Genomic DNA, 19,608 nt, shown 5'->3' with positions numbered 1-19,608 from the left:
TTTTAACCAAAGAATATTTAACTTTATATCAAACTTAACAAAAACATAACTCCATTTTTAAAGAGATAAAGACATGTGAGCGAGTCTCAGTGGTAGGACAGGTAGACATACCAAGCAACAACGGTTTCTTCTTGTCTACTGACCGTGCGCGGTCGCGCCGTGAGTTGATATTTGGTGTGTGATGGGGGACGGCGCTGCAGACATGAATACTCCGCGATTTGCGCTAGCTGGCTCCCTCAGTACTGTGTTGTATCCAGTAAACAGTAGTTCCTATGTTTGGCCGTAGAATTATGCTGTGAACTGTGTTCCAGTAAGCTTACTGTGTTTTATGTTATTTGTAATATTCAGTATCAGAAAATTCTTACCATATAAATCATACAATCTATCCTATAAAAGTTTAAAACATAAGAAGGGCAGCATAAATATCAAATATGACAGTGAGCATACCCAAGCTGCAGAGGTTACAAACCATAAATTAAGGAATATATTCACTTTCACTGTCGTGTTGTGTTGCCCTTCTTAGCCCAGCGAAAACTGGTGTTTCTAGTTTTCGTCACACATCGCAAATTTCAAATTCATCAATATTATCTTTGTCTTAAGGAGGGAATAGTCCTTAAATTCGTATGAGCAAATGTGTGCTAAAGCTAATTATGTACGGTGATCTGTTAAATATATTTCTTAGAGCGAAGCAATTTGTCTATTAATAATGTAATCAATTTTATTTATTATAGGGTTCTTACCATTGTCAAAGTTTTCTAAGCTTTTTTTTAAATGCGAGATTTAATATAACAAAATACTGTTTTATCTCCATGGTGTATATTATTGTCTCGGAAACACCCAAATATATCCTTTAAAAATTTAAATATAAATTTTTGAAACCTCTTAGCCAAATTCGTGATAGAGATTGCATCTACTTTTGGAACAATGTTTTGTTATGTCACACGCAACGGGGGACGTCCCTGCCGAGGGTATCGTGAATAATCTTAATGGAAGCCTATACCTTGTGAACCATAATTTTAAAGTAATAGCTACTGAATTGAATGCCACAAACCAACCGCATCTCAAGGAATTATTCTATCAGAAAATAGAGCATCCTTTTTATAGTATTGAAAATTTACTGATGTTACAACAATGTAAATGTATTAACATGGTTCTTGCCACAAAATGTGTTACCACTAATTTTTTAGCATATTATTTAAATGTTCAAGTTAAATAAAACAAAAATTTCCATTTTAAGCTGCTGCTATTAGCACAAATTTGCCAGTTTTTATTACAGTAAGAAGCAGCAATTATGGAAATACTTATGTTATTGAATTTCTTATTATTAACAAATAAAAAATTATGTATGCTGTTAGAAAAGTCTTTACAACAAACGTTTTACCCCTGCATTTTGGAGTCAAAGCAAATTGTTCGAGAACGTTTCCTTCTACGTTTTGACAATGAGCCAATCTTGTGTAAAATATTCACAGAGTTTTCCTAACCTTTTTCTTGTATCTTCAGATATCAAAGCTAATCTCCTCTATAATCCGTTTCTTAGACCTTACAAATTATGAGGCTTTCTTCTATAAAACATTGGATATAAATGACCCCATAGGAAAATAATCGATTGGTGACAAATCCGGAGATCTTGGAGAGCCATTCGATTTCTCCTCTTCGTCCAATCCAATATATGGAGGGAAACCTTAATCCAAATACCTCTCTTACCTGTCTCCCATACTGAGGTGGAGCACCATCCTGCTGAATACCATACATTATCAAAGTATTCCACCTGATTGAGCAATTTGAATAGCTGGGAATTATTTCATTTTGGACATATTGTAGTAAAGTTTCGGCATTTAAATTTCCATTGATGAAAAATGGACCAACAATTGTTGTACCTAAAATTCCACACCATAGCGTTCAGTTTTTGTGGTTGCTGTGAATGGGACTCAGTAATCCCAATGTTGGGTTTTTCACTAGCCCAGTAACGGCAATTGTGCCTGTTAACATTGCCATTTAGGAAAAAAGTATGCCTCATCAGAAAATAGTATGTTGGTCAGAAAATCTCTAGTGTCATCACATTTGCGCATCAAAAGTTCACAAAACTCAACTCTTCTGTCGTACATCCGACCTCACTTAAACTGTTGGACTAAAATGAACTTTAAATGGTTCTATTTATTAATTTTTCAAAATCTTACTCACAGAAAAAAAAAAACATAGGTGCATATCTGTTGCTGTGCAGCTTTTCTAAGCGATGTATGTGGGGTCTTCAATAAATGTTGCAAAACATCTAGTGCATTTCTTCATCCTGTTGCAGATTGTATCCTACCCGACTTTGGCCGATTTACTACCTCCCTGTCATTTCAAAACGCTCAATAGTTTTTGATATGTAGAAAACACTTATGGGATTCCTTCGCTTCCTTTCTGGAAAGTGTCATTAAAACAAATTACAAACTTCCCGATAGTCTTGTGACATCGCCATATCCTCGCATCATCAACAAGTAATTCGTTTTCTCTTTCAGTACAATGTCCAATTAAAATGCCAAATAAAACAGAACTACTGTATTAGATAACTTGTTGACACAATGCTTCAGAGACACTGATTAACCTCGACAGAATGATATGACCTTTGTCCATTTGTAATTCCCCAAGCTTAGACCGGCTATGAAAGCTCCAAGCTCAACAAACTGAATCCTGTATACCAGATGATTAATAACACAATAATTTTCTCATAGGCTAGTGACCTTTGTCTCTTTAAACCTTCCTGCTGACTGGAAAACCAAGTAACAGATTCATAAGTAATAGAGAAAGTTGACTCAAAAGTATTATTCATTGTACATAAAAACTATTTGGTAAAGTTTGTACTAATGAAACCAGCTAAAAATAAATTGTTTATTTTATTTTAATTATGAACATTTAAAAAATGCTAAAAAATAGTGTAACACATTTTGGTGGCAAGAACCATGTTTAAAATTACATTGTTGAACAGGTCAGTAAATTTTCATACTAAAAATGCTCTATTTTCTGAAGAATAATTGTTTTATATTCCCTTGAGATGCTGTTTTGGTGGCATTCAATTCAGTAAGGCTATTACCTTTAAAATTATGTATCACCAGGTATCAGGGCTTCCATAAAGAATATTCACGATACCCTCGGCAGGACGTCCCCCCGTTTGGTGTGACATAACAAAACATTTATCAAAAAGTAGATGCCCAATTCTCTATCACGATTGTAAAGGTTCAAATTTATATTTAAATTATAAAGATATATTTGGGTGTTTCCAGACATAAATACACCCTGTAATACAACCGGCATGTGTATCTGACTGACTGACATGACTCACGTCACGATACTAATTCTAACCTACTTCCAGATGAGTTAAGACTTGAATTTGGTCTAACACACAGATAGCTTTCCACGTGTATCCACCAGGAAATCCCGAAAAGTGAGAATTTTTTCATTTTCATCCCCCTCAAAAAAATTCCCAAAAAAATCGCCGCATTCTTCACCCCTGCAGGCATTTATTGTAACCCATAGCGGGCGAACCGTTGGAGCTAGCTCGGAATCTGACTGAAAATTCAAATGGGTCAGGAATGAAGTGAACTACAAAAAAGGTCTAATGACTTATTGCTCTATCTTCCAAGGTTAAGCACAAAACGCTCGAACATTTGAAATTTCCAGAGATTTTTTCGATAAAAATAATGTTTCAAGCCCGATAGCGGCCGAACCGTTGGTCGTAGCTCAAATCTGATTGACCCACTCAAATTAGCAAATTGCGAGGTGCGCGATCTACAGAAAAAGGTGCCAGTAATTCTTTTGGCCCTATCTCGATTGGTTTGGCCGAAAAAAAACGTGATTATGTACAAATTTGTTGTAACTTTTAACGCGAAACTTTTGTTTTTTGGGGGTCGATAGCGCGAAAACCATTGGTCGGAGGTCAAAATAAGACTAACGTTTTTATTTAGGAATATAATGACCTACAAAAAAGGTCCAGTGACTTTTTACTATATTTCCCTTAGTTTTGACTCGCAAAACGCGATTAAGTGAAAATATTGGACTTTTTCGCCTAAAAAATTTTACATTCCGTTCCGGGCTTGGATAGCGGCTAAACTTGTCGTAACTCAAAACAAGATTTGAAACGGGATTTAGGAAATCACGTGATCTACAAAACGGATCAGTGACGGTTCGGGCGTTGGCTTGACGACGTTAGCTAAGCGTCAATAGTAATAGGACAGAGGATATTTATTATTTCACAGACACAAACCCCTAAAAAAGGCCCAAGTGTGTCATTAACCACCCCGTTAATATTAACCACCCGCAACCCACCGGACCAACCAAACCAACCGCCCACCCAGACCCTTAAACCCCCTTAAACCCCCTCCAACCTAACCCTAACAGGGGGATTAACCCTTTCCCCATCTAAGACCCCCCCCCCCCTACCCGAACCAGCCCCCATAACCCTTGACCCGTACACCCTTCCCTCCCCACCCCCCCCCCACCCCAATAACCTAACCCAACCCATATTTGAAACCACTCCCACCACCCACCCCCGCCCGCCGGACCCTCCCCCCGCCCCGGCCGCCCCCCCGCCCCCCCCCAGGCGCCCCTCTCCCCCCCGGACCAACCCCCCCTTACATTAACCCTAATTTAACCCCAACATCCCCGGCCTCCCCCCCCCACCCCTTAACCGCCAGTAACCACCCATTAACCTCGCGTGACCCTTCACCCCCTTGCTAACCCATCCCACCCCCGAACCAACCCGAACACCTTACCAACCTATGGAACCCAACCCCTATACACCCGCCCTCACCCCACCCCCCACCAGATTAACCACCCCACCCCCACCCCCATCTTCCCCCCGTTGCCCTTCCCTACCGCCTGCCCCGGTGCCGAACCCCCACCCAATCACCCAACCCATACCCCGCCCACCCCCAAACCCAAACCGAACCCGACAAACCCTTAACCCAAACCTAACCCCACCCCCCCACAACACCCAAGCCCCACACCCACCCCCGCCACCCCCCACAACTTCCCCTCCCACCCTATACCTCCCGACCCCCACCCCCCTCTAGGTCCCCCGCCTCAACCTCCCCCCCCGCCCCTCGCCCTACCCGTATACCCCACACCTCCAGCTTCAAACTACCCCGCACCCACCCAGCACCATTAACCGAACCTACCCCCCCCTCTAACCCCAACTACACCCCTCCAACCTCCCTCCCAACAACCCAACCTCCCTTTAACCTCCCCCTAGCCCCCCCCGGGGGGGACAACACTCCCTTACCCCCCACCCCCTAAACCCCCCCCGCCACCCAAAACCCCCCCACCCGCCAACACCCTCCCACCCCACCCTAACCCAACGATAACTCCTACCACTCCCCCCCGCGTCAACCACCGACCCCCAGTCCCCCCTTCGAGTTTTCCTGGTATGACCTGATAACCTCCTGTACATTCAACCCCCTGATGTGTTAACCCCCCTGGTAACATTTAAACCCCGCCCAGGTAATTTCCAGCCCAGACCTCATGTCCGAATTTTATACCATCACGCAAATCTCTTAAACCCCCCCGCCCTGGGAAGACTCCTGGTATGACCAGATAACCCCCTGGAGACTTATCCCCCGGTAACGTTACCCCCCCTGGGAATTTGTTCATATGACCATACAATATCCTGACGAAATAAACCCCCTCTTGTCTTCTAACCTCCTAACAATAATCACCCACCCAGGGAATTTTCTGTCTCAGCCTTGCAAGATAGTCTCCTGGTGATATTAACCCCCTGTTCGACTTAAAATAATTGCCTTGAGGTCGGTTTTTATTATTTTTATACTAAACAATTCATAGATAGCTGACCTCGGTCAGACTATTTCTCTCGCCGAGCTCATTTCCTGGCTAAACCAGAGGTCGTAGATCATTCTGAGGGCACAATCGAAAGACAAAATTAGTTAAATTTCCAACAAGAAAGGTCCAGTCACTTTTTGTCGTATCTCTACTGTTTAATTTAAAACCGCAAAATGCCCTCAAGTCAAAAGTTTTTTAGACGAATCCGGAAAAAAATTCTATGAAAAAGTCAATTATTTAAATCCCTTGTCATTTACTTAATTCCGGACTTAACCAGTCACCGAATTCCGCTTATCCCCGACTTTGCAAGCGTTTTACTTTGGGTCCAGGGGGCGTAGCCCCCAGCGAGCCTAAGGCGAGTTTAAATATACACCTTTATGTATAAACTGTACCTTTATGCTGTACCGTAGTTCGTGTATTTTGTCATTCAAGAACTGAAACTTTTTATGCCTTTGGAGTTATATCTTATAACCATGACATCTTGACACGTCAGCTGTTTGTTGACTATTCTGCCAAAGCGAACAGACGACTCGTTGGCTTGAGTTTTAGGTTATAATACACATTTTTAACATATTTTTTGTTCGTATATATATTATTTTAGAATATTTGTAAAAAAGTAGAGTGTATTTTGAAGTAAATTTAATTCTCAATTGTTTCAAACCAATTCGAAAATATGGCAAGCCCGCGAACGAGAAGAGTTCTTCAAGATTTGATGTCCCAGTTTGATAACTCTGTAAGTAGCTTAGCAATTATTATTAATCAATTGCCAAAATAATTAATAATTTTGAAAAGTTATATCAATTTCAAAGCGTATAAATAAATATAAACCATTATTGCAATTTTTCCTGTAAGGAATGATAAGACTAAATCTATATATGTTTTAGTAATACTAGAAGGAATAGGCTAGACTATTAATTATATCATCAGCTCTTTTTTTACACACAATAATGAAACTGCCAAATATCCTTATTTTTTCAGAAAAACTCATTAGTATACATTTAATTACTGACACCCATATTAATGGAATGGCTGCAGTATAAGCTGCCACCAACACAATCGAATCATGATTATCGATTATAAATATATCATTGCCAGCTGTTTTTATTCCATTTATGTAGAGAGTAGGCTAGTGACACTGGCAAGAAAAATGGTGATGAACATGCAGTTACGTCTCAAAATGTATTTTAAACATTGAAGAATGTTACAATGGTTACAAGATAATGAAGTAGCTCCTTTAAATTCTGAGTGTCCAGTTTGTAGAGAGGAGATGAAACCTAGAATTAAAGGTGGAAATCAAGTAGTGTTTTGCGGCAAGAAAAGTCAGAACAGATACGACGTTTTAAAAAATGCACTTGAGAAGACTTTTTGAATATTCTAAATTTGGTATTATGAATATCATGTACTAGGCTACTTTAGTTAGAATCAAACAAACTACAACTTTTTATTTATAGAATGTAGTTTTGACGGCATCAGTACCTGCAAAATACACTTTCAGATTGTTTAAACTAATCATAAGTGCTTCTCTGGAGTAGAGTACGATAAACGGACCTAGTTTTTTATATCAATAATGACAAATGATATTACTTAATATAACCGATATCGATTTTTGAATAGTAACAACTTGTATAAACTTTAAACACTTTCATATAATAAATTTATTGTCTTTTATAAACAATAATAGATAGTCGAAAGCTCGTGGAGGACCATGAAACGAAGTTTAAAAAGTGACATATCAGCCGATTTGCTTGCAGATCATCTCTGTGAGTGTTTGTACAGAAGAGAAGTACGGTTTTCTAGAGAAGATGCTTTCAACAACTTCTTGACAGTGCCATTGCTACCCAGGAAAAAACATATATTTATATATATATAGTTACACTTATTTCTTATTTTCTGTTATAAATGTTTGTTATGTTTTATAATTTCTTTATTATTATTTATGAGTTGTAACTATTTCCAGTTTTAATTGTTTGTTATAGCTCCTTTATTATTTGTGAGATTGTCACTGTGTATATTATATTAATTATTTTAATTCCAAATATGTTTGATGTTATGATATTATGTTACACTATGATTGATACACTCGTATTCAATATATGAATATTAATTACCGATGATTATACTAGTCAATATTAAAACCAGATCCGCTTATGGTACTCTACTCCTACGCTGCTCAAACGTAATTAAATAAAATTGAGTTATTTTATATAATTTGGAACAAATAAATTTCTTTTACATATAAAAGTGTAGCTTAACTATAATGTATTTTAAAAACCTAAAAAGTAATTCAGTTTGGTATTACTGCTCCAAATGAATTAAAAGTAAAATCATGTTTAGTATTTGACTAATGGCGACAAGTACAATGACGATGTACATGTGTTCTTTGTTTCACAAGGAGTTTATCCTGGAAAAAAGTGAATGTTATTGTTTTATTTGTAACATTTTATAAATATAGATAGCATAGATAGTTTTTTTTCTTTTTAATTTATCGTTAATATATTCATTTTTAAGATTTAAACCAGCAGAACTATATTTTTATTTGAAATACCTATTACGTAATTTGATCTGACATTTTGTTTTCAGTATTTTTCATGATTTGATTGTGTTGGTGGCCGCTTATTATACTGCAAGCAATGGAATATATAAAGTAACCCCCAGTGATTTTTCTTTCTTTTATTGAGTGTTTCGATTTATTTTGCAGGAAGTATTATACATAACAATATATTTTTAGAAAGTTTTGAAGACTATAAAAATATTTTCATAGGGTACTTTATTTGTTTAGAATGGATGATAAACAACGGAATAAATGCATGTTTACTACTATTATTGTGCAATCCATTTAGTAGTAACCACCTATTTATGAATATTTGAGAATCTACCATTGAAAATGTTTAACCCCCAATAGAGATTTGAAAATCAAGTTTTTATATCTTCTTTGGGAAAAAATGTCTTAATAATAGGGGTTCCGATTTTATATTTATTCTAGAAGTGCTTGCAGCACTAAGCATTGTTTGTCCATGGTGTTTTAATGTTTAAATATGAGTTAAAAGCTTATTACATCAAATACAATTTATGATCTTGAATATGTAGAAAAATACCTCCAGTTTTTGCTACAGTTGAATTTTTGTTCGTTTCTTATAGTATATCACTGAGGTGGAGTGACATTTATAAATTTTGAGTTGAGGAGCCCATCCTTCAGTGAGCACCTTTTTAAATATTTAGTAGATGTTGTTTATCTAGAATATTTTCAGTTTTCTTTTTCTCCAACGCTACTGTTCAAAAATGGAGAAACATGGATCTTTTGACAACCTTATACATAAATACATTCTATTATTACTGTCATTACAATATTAACATAATAATGAAATGGTAATGTTTCAGAAATGTTTTGAATGTGGAGCTCATAATCCACAGTGGGCGTCTGTCACATATGGAATCTGGATCTGTCTGGAATGTTCAGGAAAACACAGGGGTCTTGGAGTTCATTTATCTTTTGTTAGATCAATAAGTATGGATAAGTGGAAAGATATAGAATTAGAGAAAATGAAGGTAAGTTGATATTTGAAACCATATTAAATTAAAATTAAAGTCATAATTAAAGATAAGTACGGGATTATTTTTTATTAAGAATTGTTTCATCTCTTTTAGGGTGGCTTTGACAGTAATTTGTATAAAACTTGGTTTGTAGGCCATATTCAATTTGAGTTTGAACTCTCTTATATGTATAAAATAATACTTTTATTGTATACCAATTGTTCACCAGAAGAGCTATCATAATTGGCTGACATTTGTGTTGGATCATAATGTTCTAATACGAGATCAATGACATTTGATTTCGATATTCATATGATGTTCTCATTTAATAAATGGACAGCCAATCGGAACCAATGTATCACAACTAAGCACTCTGTTACCCAGCTCAAATGTGTCTTAGATCATATAGTCTCACTGTAATCTTGAAGAAATGGACTCTTGAAGATGTTATCAATCGTACAAAAAGCATCTATTTTATACTATCGTATGTAGTGTATAATGAAAGATTTGACCTGTGTGGTTTAAAAAATAATGACTGGAGCACTCAGGTATCTCTTATTTGTTTGTAACTGTGCTAAAATAACATTTATTTTTGAGCAAAGTAAGGAGGAATAATAACTGAGAAGAAGAAGATTTATATGCAATGTTTGCACTTGACTGTGTCCAGTTAATACACTCAACCACATCAGGGTGAATTTTACAAATTTAATATTCATGAACTTTTATGCGCAGACATTTCATTGTGTTTAACACCGTGATTGAAGCTAACCATACACAGCTTTCACCAGATAGTTTATCTCTGTGTAATAAATACCAATTTAAATAATAAGAGGGGGAAATATTAAATGAACTAATATTGATTGATATAGTGATGGAACACAATCTTAGTTTGTAGTTTGTAAAAGTAGAAAAGTTGCTTGGTGAAAATCTCTGATTGTTGTGGTGAGGAAGGCTGGAAGTGGTTGAAGTGCTATAATGTGACTTTAAGGTTCAGTGATCTACACATGACTGGCACTTGCTTTGACTAAATGAGGTTAGCATTTGTCTTTAACCTTTCCACTTGCCCTCTCCAGTGGCATGGATGATGTCAAGATTTACCTCTCCTATCCCATTCGTTTTATCTCTTCTCTCTGAAAGCCCTACTAAAAACCTATGGCTGCAGTACAGAGGATGACACAGTTCTGTTCATGTTTCTGTAAATGTTTAAATAAGAATTAAAAATGTTTTTTCCAGAATGTTGTAATTAAGACTTTCAGCTTAGATTAAAATTAAAGTGGCTTCATTATATTTTCAAAAATATACATTCTTATTTTAGAGTGTAATTTGTTTATTTTGAGTTTTTTCAATAATTCAAATATACTAATTTTGTATTCTAGGTGGGTGGTAACAGGAGGGCAAGAGAATTCTTTGATACGCAAGATGATTGGGATGATACAGTTCCAATACAACAACGTTACAATTCCAAAGCTGCAGCTTTATATAGGGACAAGGTAAGTTATTGCAGTTTGTTGATAATAGTCTCTGTTAAATTATCACAGTAATTAAATTTTTTTTAAATACCTTGAGAAATTAATTTAGCTGTAGAGAATGGCACCTTTCTAACTATTGAGATCCACAAAATTTGTTTCACAATATATCACAATGCCATAGTACTTTTCAAAGTCTATTTACCCAGTTTATTTTAAAATTTTATCTGTATGAATAGCATTTCCTTTGCTAGTCCAGAGTGTTAATCCAATATTCTTAAACAAAAACCATTATCTGTTTTTTTCTATTTTTTTTTTTTTTATATTAACTTTAAATTTTTACTTTGTCTATTCAATAATATGTACTATTTAAATATATAATAAAGATTCTTTGTATCTCAATTGCTGTATTGATTGAAATTATTCCAGAGGTCAACAACTGGTCAGAACTTCATATAAATTTTTATACAACTTTATTAAAACTATTCACTCTTATTCAGTATTATTAGTTTTAATTTAGTGATTTTTTGCAGCAAAATTTAAAACAAAAATCAAGTCTCCAAGTTTATTAAAAATACATTACAGTATATTATTAAAAGGTTATGTACAATGTAATGAGTAGAGATTTGACATTAATAACATTTATAATTAAACTAAACTTTAATTCTATTTTTGTTATAATTTTTGGTAGCCAAAATATCTTTATATTTTGGACCTGTGTATAAACTGTATTCATATTTCACTACACTTCACTGAACAAATTAAAACTAAACACTAAGTTGCATCATGGTACACTTTTTAAATTTAGCTCCCTATCCTTCATACTTAGAGCTAATTTCCACTTATTTCTAATAACTTCATTTTCTGGCAAAAGGTTTGAAAACGGAAGAAGTAAGCAACTTAAATAGTTTAACTATTAAGGTTCCACTGTTTTGTACTTTCTTATATTTAAACTCAAGATATAGACCCTTTTAAATTTAATTAATCTACACATTTTAAAATAATAAGAGTTTTGAATAGTTACACACTTTAGTTGATTTTTATTTTACATTATAAAATTATTGTGAGTTTTTAATTTACAATTTTTTGAAAATCTGGTTTTACTAATTTGGTAACCATAATTGTATAGTGGTTTATTTAGTTTGAGTGAAATTATTTACCCTTCCAATTTAACTTATATCTTTTTGACCTTATTGATTCTGTCCAAATGACTTTTATTTCTGTATGTGAGTAGTTACAATTTCTGCTATAATTTCTCATTTGGCAAGTTTTAACCCTTTTAACAGTGACTTTCCAAGCATTGAACAAACCCCTAAAGTAAGTTTTTTTTTAAAATTTGTTAAATAACTATTTTTGTTATAATATTGATACTTTATGTGGTATTAGTTCAGATATTATTATTTCGTGTAATAAATATGTCATTTAACCATTTTTTATAGAAAATAATTACAAAATAATAAAAAAATTAATTTTAGTAGTAATCCATAGGAAACATAAAGAAAGGCATATACAGGGTGACCCTGTCCGCGATATATAACGGCTGAACTGAGAAACCTACCTTCTTCGTTTTAACAAACATCTCCGTATTTGACTCCAAAGAATTCGGTAAATAATTTTTAACACCTAATAATACCCTAAAATAGCACTTTTGATGAAGTAGGGGTCCTTTGTAAAAGATTTTTTCAAATTTAACTTGGTTGGTCGAGCCATACCTCATTTTAAATGTCTATATTCACTTTTCAGCACATTATCAATTTTTTTAAATAGTTCAAATCAAGGATATTTCAAACTCGTAAAACTTAAAAAATAGTAAGGTATGAATTTCATTACACCTATCAATAGTTTTCTTAAAAACTATTTTTTTAATTTAAAGTTTGGCTTTATCTTGGGTGGTTGAGAAATTATGCCAAAAATACTAATTTTCTCAACTGTTTTTTGCATTACAGTGTTTTGAACTTCTGTATTTGACATAGGTTCTAAGTCTGATAATTACAACAAACTTTTACTTTTTTAACTTTATCTGATAGATGCTGTAATTTAAGCATACTTTAAAATCAATTTTATATACAGTACCTCTCATTATACAAAAAGAAATTATAGACATTTTTTTAATACTCTAAGGATAACACAACGACATACTAAATGCAACAAAACATTGTGAAAATCAGTATTTTTTTATATATATATAAAAAAATCTGTCAAGTGGTTATTAAACAAAGCTTTTTTCAAAAAAGATTGCAAATATCAAAAGGCAATTTAAGAGGGTAACATAGCAAAATAGTGATGGCTCTCAAAGGGTTAACCCTTTTAGGACCAGACCAAAATTTGACATGTGAAAAGAACATTTTTGTGTTTTTCTGGCCATGCTCCAAGAACTGTGCACATTAAAAATGTGCGATTTTTCAATCGTTTGAGAGAAAAATCATATCTTCAGAACTAATTACTGTACAGATTTGTTTTTAGGCTTAAAAATGTTTATAATTAAATTGTTCATTGTGAAAAAATAAATTTAAGTCATTATATAGCAAAAAACAATTTGATTTATCTGTTTATCAAATAAAAAAAAGTTAAAAAAATTGAGTTTGATCTTCAATAACTACCAAAAATAATAATAAACTATCTGTGGGAAATGGTATTTATTAGTTCTACATATAATTCTCTATAACTGTACAAAATTTGAAAGCCCTGGAATAAAAAATAAAAAGTTTGTAAATGAATTAAATTGTTCTGTAACACTAGTTAAAACACACTTTTCAGCATTAGCCTAACGTACAAAACCTTATAGGCTACTAAGGATATTATTCGGTACTTTGGGATTATACCGATCACACCAGTATGAAGAACACAAAAATATACATTTATAGAAACAAACATGATAGAACGAAAAAACAACTCTTTAATTACAAAATGACAAACTTACAACGATTATCACGCTTAAAATTTTTTCAATGAACTTAGAACGTTATAAAATGATGTAGTTGAGTAACAGAACTAACATTCCATCAATCAACAAGCGTTTCCAGGTATTGTGATCGGTATTGTTGTCGCTGTTATCTTATCTTTCTCGAGAATCCCGATTACGGCAGGCCGCGCGGCATCACATGATTGTTTAAGTTTTTTGCACGGTACATAAAAACAAGTTGTGTGTATTTTTTTCAATAAAGAGTTTAGTTTTGAAATGTAGGGGTAAAACACGGAAGTACAACAAAGCGACGCACCAGCTGAACGGGCGGCGAGACTCTGCAATCACGTTATCTACTAGACCGTTCGACTTTGACCTCTGTCTGAGGATGGGGAGGGGTTTGCGATAAGACAATTCCTGTTTTATATTGACGAAATTTGTTCTACGCTAATCTAGTAATCATTAGAAGCAAAATGTCAAATAACGAATCATGTCTGGGTGTGGTTGGTATAATCCCAAAGTACCCTGACAACATTACGATGCAACATGGCCGTAAAATATTTTTTTTTTACCAAGCTGATGATTCCAAAGTTGTTTAAAATTTGATATCATAGTAAGAAACATACAGGGAATAGAAAAATAGTATATTTATTCCATATAGAAGATTAAAATATCTCTTAAAAAAATATGAAAATTCCGCCGGCGATAAATCAGACGGCTGGTCCTTTTCGCATAGTACGCCGCCGGCGATAAATCAGACGGTTGGTCTTTTTCGCATAGTACGCCGCCGGCGATAAACCAGACGGTTGGTCCTTAAAGGGTTAAAATAAAAATAAAAACACATCAATGACATTGTTACTGCAGGTGGCTTGTAAAGCAACAACATAACTGTTGCATTGTTGTTGTTCAAGGGTTAATCATGCATGTCACTTATTACCATGAACTTCTAATTCATGACATTACCATAAACTAACCTACCATTTCTTACTTATTCATCATACCAATTTTTGCTTGTTCATTTTTGGGCATCAGCTTTGATTAATAACATCAGGATCTGGTGGTATATTTGACACATGCAAACTGTCAGTAATTTAGTCTCTACTGCATATGTTATATAATGATTTGATGTCAGTTTCTGAGTATAAACTTTCCAACTCAATACATTCTATCTTTTGATTTATCTTTTACACATCAGATCAAATTTTAATTTATTTATGTTGTTTATTTTTCATCTCACACAATGAGAGTACAATACAAATAAAAGCAGATTTTCTTTATCATTTCTTCTCATTCCATAACTGTTCCAAACAATTAAATCATGATAGATCATGATAAATTTTGTAATTTCCTGTCACTTATTCCACAGAAATTGTCTAAAGATTATGATTACAATTTTTATATAAACATTGTTTAATAAACGTAACAAACAATGCACATTATTTTTATAATACTTTGTTACTACTGTATTTTAAATGTCCATACCAATGTATTATTATCATCATAGTCTATGCTTGGAATGTCGCCTGTGTCTAACTATAGTATGTTCTGACCCCAGGCATTGACCAATCACCCCTGTTATCTCTCCTTGGGGTGAAAATTTATATGCTGGTGTTGACCTACATTAAAACTGACATGACTTTTTTTATATCTTACTAACAATTCAGTTAGATACATTCATTCGAATGATGAAACATTATTACAGAAATGTTCACCCTTTATCATCATACTCGTATTGACAGTATTTCACATCAGACAGTCAGTACAGTGGTTTCTGTACACTGTACTAGTCCTTTTCAAGTAAGTAAAATGTTATATATTAAGTTTTTTTTTAATATTTAAAAGGTTGTAAAGTAGCATATTCTTAAAAAAAACTAAACTGTTTATAGTAACTCTATTTAGATACACAACATACAACTTTATACAATTGTTGGGTCAATGTAGACAAAGAAAATTAGTGATGCTCCAATTGTGTCTTCTTTATGTATTAAATATTAACTTAAAATTAATTCTCCAGGAGTTAGGTTTTGTGCAATTTTAACTTATTTTGTTTGTAATTATTTTTATATAGTGTTTAAAATTAATATGAGTTACTAGGGTAATTTTTGTAAGTATTAAGTAGTAAACTATGCACACTAAAATGCACTAACTGTTAGTTTCTTCAGTATTATTTTAATTTTTAAATTGGTTTAAGTATTTGAAGTTTTATAAACTTTAAAAAGCAAAACCTAAACTGTCTCTGCATTCCTTAAGTAGTAATACATTAATTTTGTGATAATGAGTTATTGTAATTTGTCATATTGAGTTACTATCCCTTAGCTTATTAACACGTTCGCTACCGAGCGGCGCATATATGCGCCGGCCGGGTTATTACGAGAGACCGACGTCAGAAATACGATCTTTACACACAGACCAAGTTAATATTGGTGTGCCCTTCATCACAGACCGATGGTAAGATTTTGTTTAAATAGGTTATTATACTTTGTAATAAACCCTAATTATATATATATTTGATGTATATTTCTGTTTTTGCGGTTTTTAGCATTATTTTATTACGGCGCATATATGAGCCGGTCGGTCTATAGCATCAAAATGGTATCATAGACCGAGTGTCCCAAATATGAGCCACTATTTATTTGTTGAAATACTTTAGATTCAAGGATAATTTTTAACAAAAAAACACACCTATTCCATGAACAAGTTTATTTTACATATTTTATAAGACATATAAAATCAAACTTTTTACATTACAAAGATTACAAATAAATTCAAACAAAAGTGTACTTGAGATAAATTGGATGTTTGGGCCTACTTCTCATGCCATAGATTGAAACAAGTTGGCATGCAAAGGCCAAATGGTTTGTCTTTAGAGTCCTTGCAAATAGAGCAGGCATAAAAGGTTTGCTTCCTTGTATTGTGTGCTTCTCGGCAGACATGGCACCTCAGTCGCTTTTCCAGCTTGACAGGAGCATGAGTCGTCTGTGAAGAGCGGATGGGGCGAGGTTTCCGTGGAATGGGTTCTACATGAATGTATTGTTTTTATAAATAATGTCTCTGAAATTCAGATAGGTTGTCTTCGTTGTCAATTTGGAAAAAATAAATGTGCTGTTCCACAGTGATACATCTAGCAGGTGGAAAAATATTTTTATGTACCACCGAAAGAGACTTTCTAGGAGTGGGAATAATAAGAGATCATTTGATCACTCTGCGATCAATCCCACTCATACCCTTGTTGTAGCGAACAAACCCATGCTGGGCTTTTGGATCACTTCTCCCCTTTTTGTTCTTGTTTCCTCCATCTCGGGGCCATTTGAAGTTGAAATAGTCAAAACATTTCTTTTATCTCGCCATTTCATGACGGTAACGTCACCTCTTTGACGGCTCACACACTCCCCCTTTTTCAGTTTTGTTTGCACCACAACTTGCGGATTCCCAACTCTATTTGACTGTAGAGTACCACACATGTTAGTCTGGTTGGTCATGAGGTACTCGGCCAGGTCCACGCTGTTGTAGAAATTGTCGAGAAAGATTATGTGGCCTTTGCCGAGGTAGTTCTGCATTAACTTTCTCACAACTTCAAAGGCGTGGCCCTTTTCTTTGTCAATAAGTGTCCCCTTTCCTAAGTAGATGATGATATTTAAAATGAATCCATCAGATGTTGTCAGTTCGTACAGTTTTATACCGTACTTGTGTGATTTGTTTTTTTATATACTGCCGAAACGACAGTCGGCCTCTGAAGAGGACCATAGCCTCATCTAGAGAAAGTGACTTCCCAGGGCTGTAAACCCTAACAGAGTTTGCTAAGATATCATTGAGGACATTCTCAATTTTATGCATCCTATTGTCTGTGGAGTCTATGTTTGGATCATAAAAACACAAACATCTTAAAATACATTCAAAACGATTGCGGGACATGGTCCCGGCCAAAGATAGGATGCTCATATAAGCCGTCCTTGGACCAATAGTGTTTTTATAGATGGAAGGTTTACATTACCCATCAACATACACAAACCTAAAAATTTTTTCAATTCTTCAACAGAAACATTTTCCCAAAAGTTTAGATGAGCATGTTTGGAAAGAGTGTCCCTCGCATGATTCCAGCTCTGGTGTTTGTCCATGTGACAATTTTTTCTAACAGGGCGGTGTCAAAAATATTGCCAAAACACTTCAACTGGATCAGTTGTTTGTATATTCACTTTTTCTTCACCCACAAAATCATGAATTAGTGGGACTTTGTTCGTGTCAGTCCAAACAACCATTAATACTGATATGATCATTGTGGACTTCATTGGCAACGAACTGTACATTAACATCATCGGTAAAATTATTTTGATTCTGCACATATTCATGTGCCTCTACTTCAGTAACAACTTCATTGCGGTCTACTTCACTACTAGAATCATCACTACTGTTAGAGGTTGGAATGTACTCACTGTTACCATCTGATGAAAATAAAGAACTTATTTCAGTGTCACTGTCACTATCAATTAAACTCACGGTCAATCTCACTGTTGGTACACACACGCCTTCGTTTTCTATTTGGCTCCATGTTCATAAAAAATCAGATAGAAGCTTATACAGTACGTAAACTTACTCACAGAGAACGTAACCTCATTCACTGAACATAACCTCAAACTTAGTGAACCACGTGCTCTGCTGCAGTGGCGCGGCCGGACGAGCATTTCACAAACTAATACTGTTGGAGACCAGTGAAATATATACCGTAAATACAGGTCATTGACTTTGACTTATCCAGAGACCAACCGTCCCATATTTGCGCCAGACACCCCCAGAGACCGATACGAAAATATTAAAACCGTTAAAATAGACCAGTGATTTGTCAGGATATTATTAGTAACAATAGAACACTGTCCCAAATATGCGCCGTCGGTCTGTATCAGCGGGCCCGAGCGGCTCATATGTGGGACGCTGGTCCAGGAGTAAAAACCGTACGGCGCATATATGGGACAGCTGGTCTATATATATGTTTTTTATTTAACATATCGTAGCGAACGTGTTAAGAATAATTTAATATTAAATATAATTCTGTATTAAAATATTTTTATTCATAAAGTATTGTAAAATCCATAAATTTGGGGGTAAACATTTCTTTAGAAATGTTTTTTATTGGGGTTTTTTGTTAAAATATTGTAAAAACTGCTTATATAAAATTGCCTTTATACTTTATTTAGATTTTGGTAAAATAGGTGTTATATGAATTTGCACTGTTGATATACAATTTTTGTGTTGTAACTTATTCAAACACATAAAAAGAAGTAGCAAATATCACATAACTTTTGTATAAAGAGTCTATTTTTATACATAAAAAATCAAATCTGGAGATATGGAGAAAATAATCTGGCACTACAAAACTTCAACTGGCAGATGAAGGATTCATTATTAGTGTAGTGAAAATTTTAGCAATTACCAGTAACCCTGTAACAATGTAATTTTATTTTATTTCACAGATTGCTACGTTAGCACAAGGAAAGAACTGGAATCAAGCAACAGCTCAAGCACAAGTTTACAACTCCTCAATGGCCAGCTCTAGGTTAGTGTTTTAATAGAACACTAAAATAGTATTTTGGGAGAATTTAGTATTTATTTGTTTTAATGCCAATATTTATTGAATAAACAAAATAGAAAGTAACATACATTAATATTATTAATAAAATGGTGTACAGTAAACTATCAACAACTCAAAATCCTCGTTAACTCTAGAAATCTTCCAATTTATTTTCATATAAAGGAATTGATAATAATAAAAAATTGTACTTCTAAGGTGTAATTTGAGTTGCTGAATTAAAATGGTGTGAATATTACCCCACCTTTAAAGTTTAACCTTTGAAATCAAAGGGTTTTCATTGTATTTCAATAATGTGGTAATATTGTTGGAGT

At 34.4% G+C, this 19,608-nt stretch overlaps 1 protein-coding gene across 2 annotated transcripts in view; it reads left to right on the top strand.

The window, feature by feature from the left end:
* The first annotated feature begins 6,307 nt into the window (after positions 1-6,307).
* Positions 6,308-19,608, top strand: part of LOC124363002 (ADP-ribosylation factor GTPase-activating protein 1) — a 33,566-nt gene continuing 20,265 nt past the window's right edge. The window contains exons 1-4 of one of the 2 annotated variants that reach the window (XM_046818054.1): positions 6,308-6,547; positions 9,193-9,360; positions 10,722-10,835; positions 19,179-19,261. In XM_046818054.1, coding sequence (XP_046674010.1) covers positions 6,488-6,547; positions 9,193-9,360; positions 10,722-10,835; positions 19,179-19,261 — 425 coding nt within the window. In that variant the 5' untranslated portion in view covers positions 6,308-6,487. The remainder of the gene's footprint in view (positions 6,548-9,192; positions 9,361-10,721; positions 10,836-19,178; positions 19,262-19,608) is intronic. The other variant, XM_046818045.1, reaches the window with a different exon arrangement.

This window comes from Homalodisca vitripennis, chromosome 1 (genome assembly GCF_021130785.1).
Source record: "Homalodisca vitripennis isolate AUS2020 chromosome 1, UT_GWSS_2.1, whole genome shotgun sequence".
In the NCBI taxonomy this organism is placed as follows: Eukaryota; Metazoa; Arthropoda; class Insecta; order Hemiptera; family Cicadellidae; genus Homalodisca; species Homalodisca vitripennis.
The sequence above is the reverse complement of the archived record's forward strand: the minus strand, read 5'-3'. Positions and strand labels throughout refer to the sequence as shown.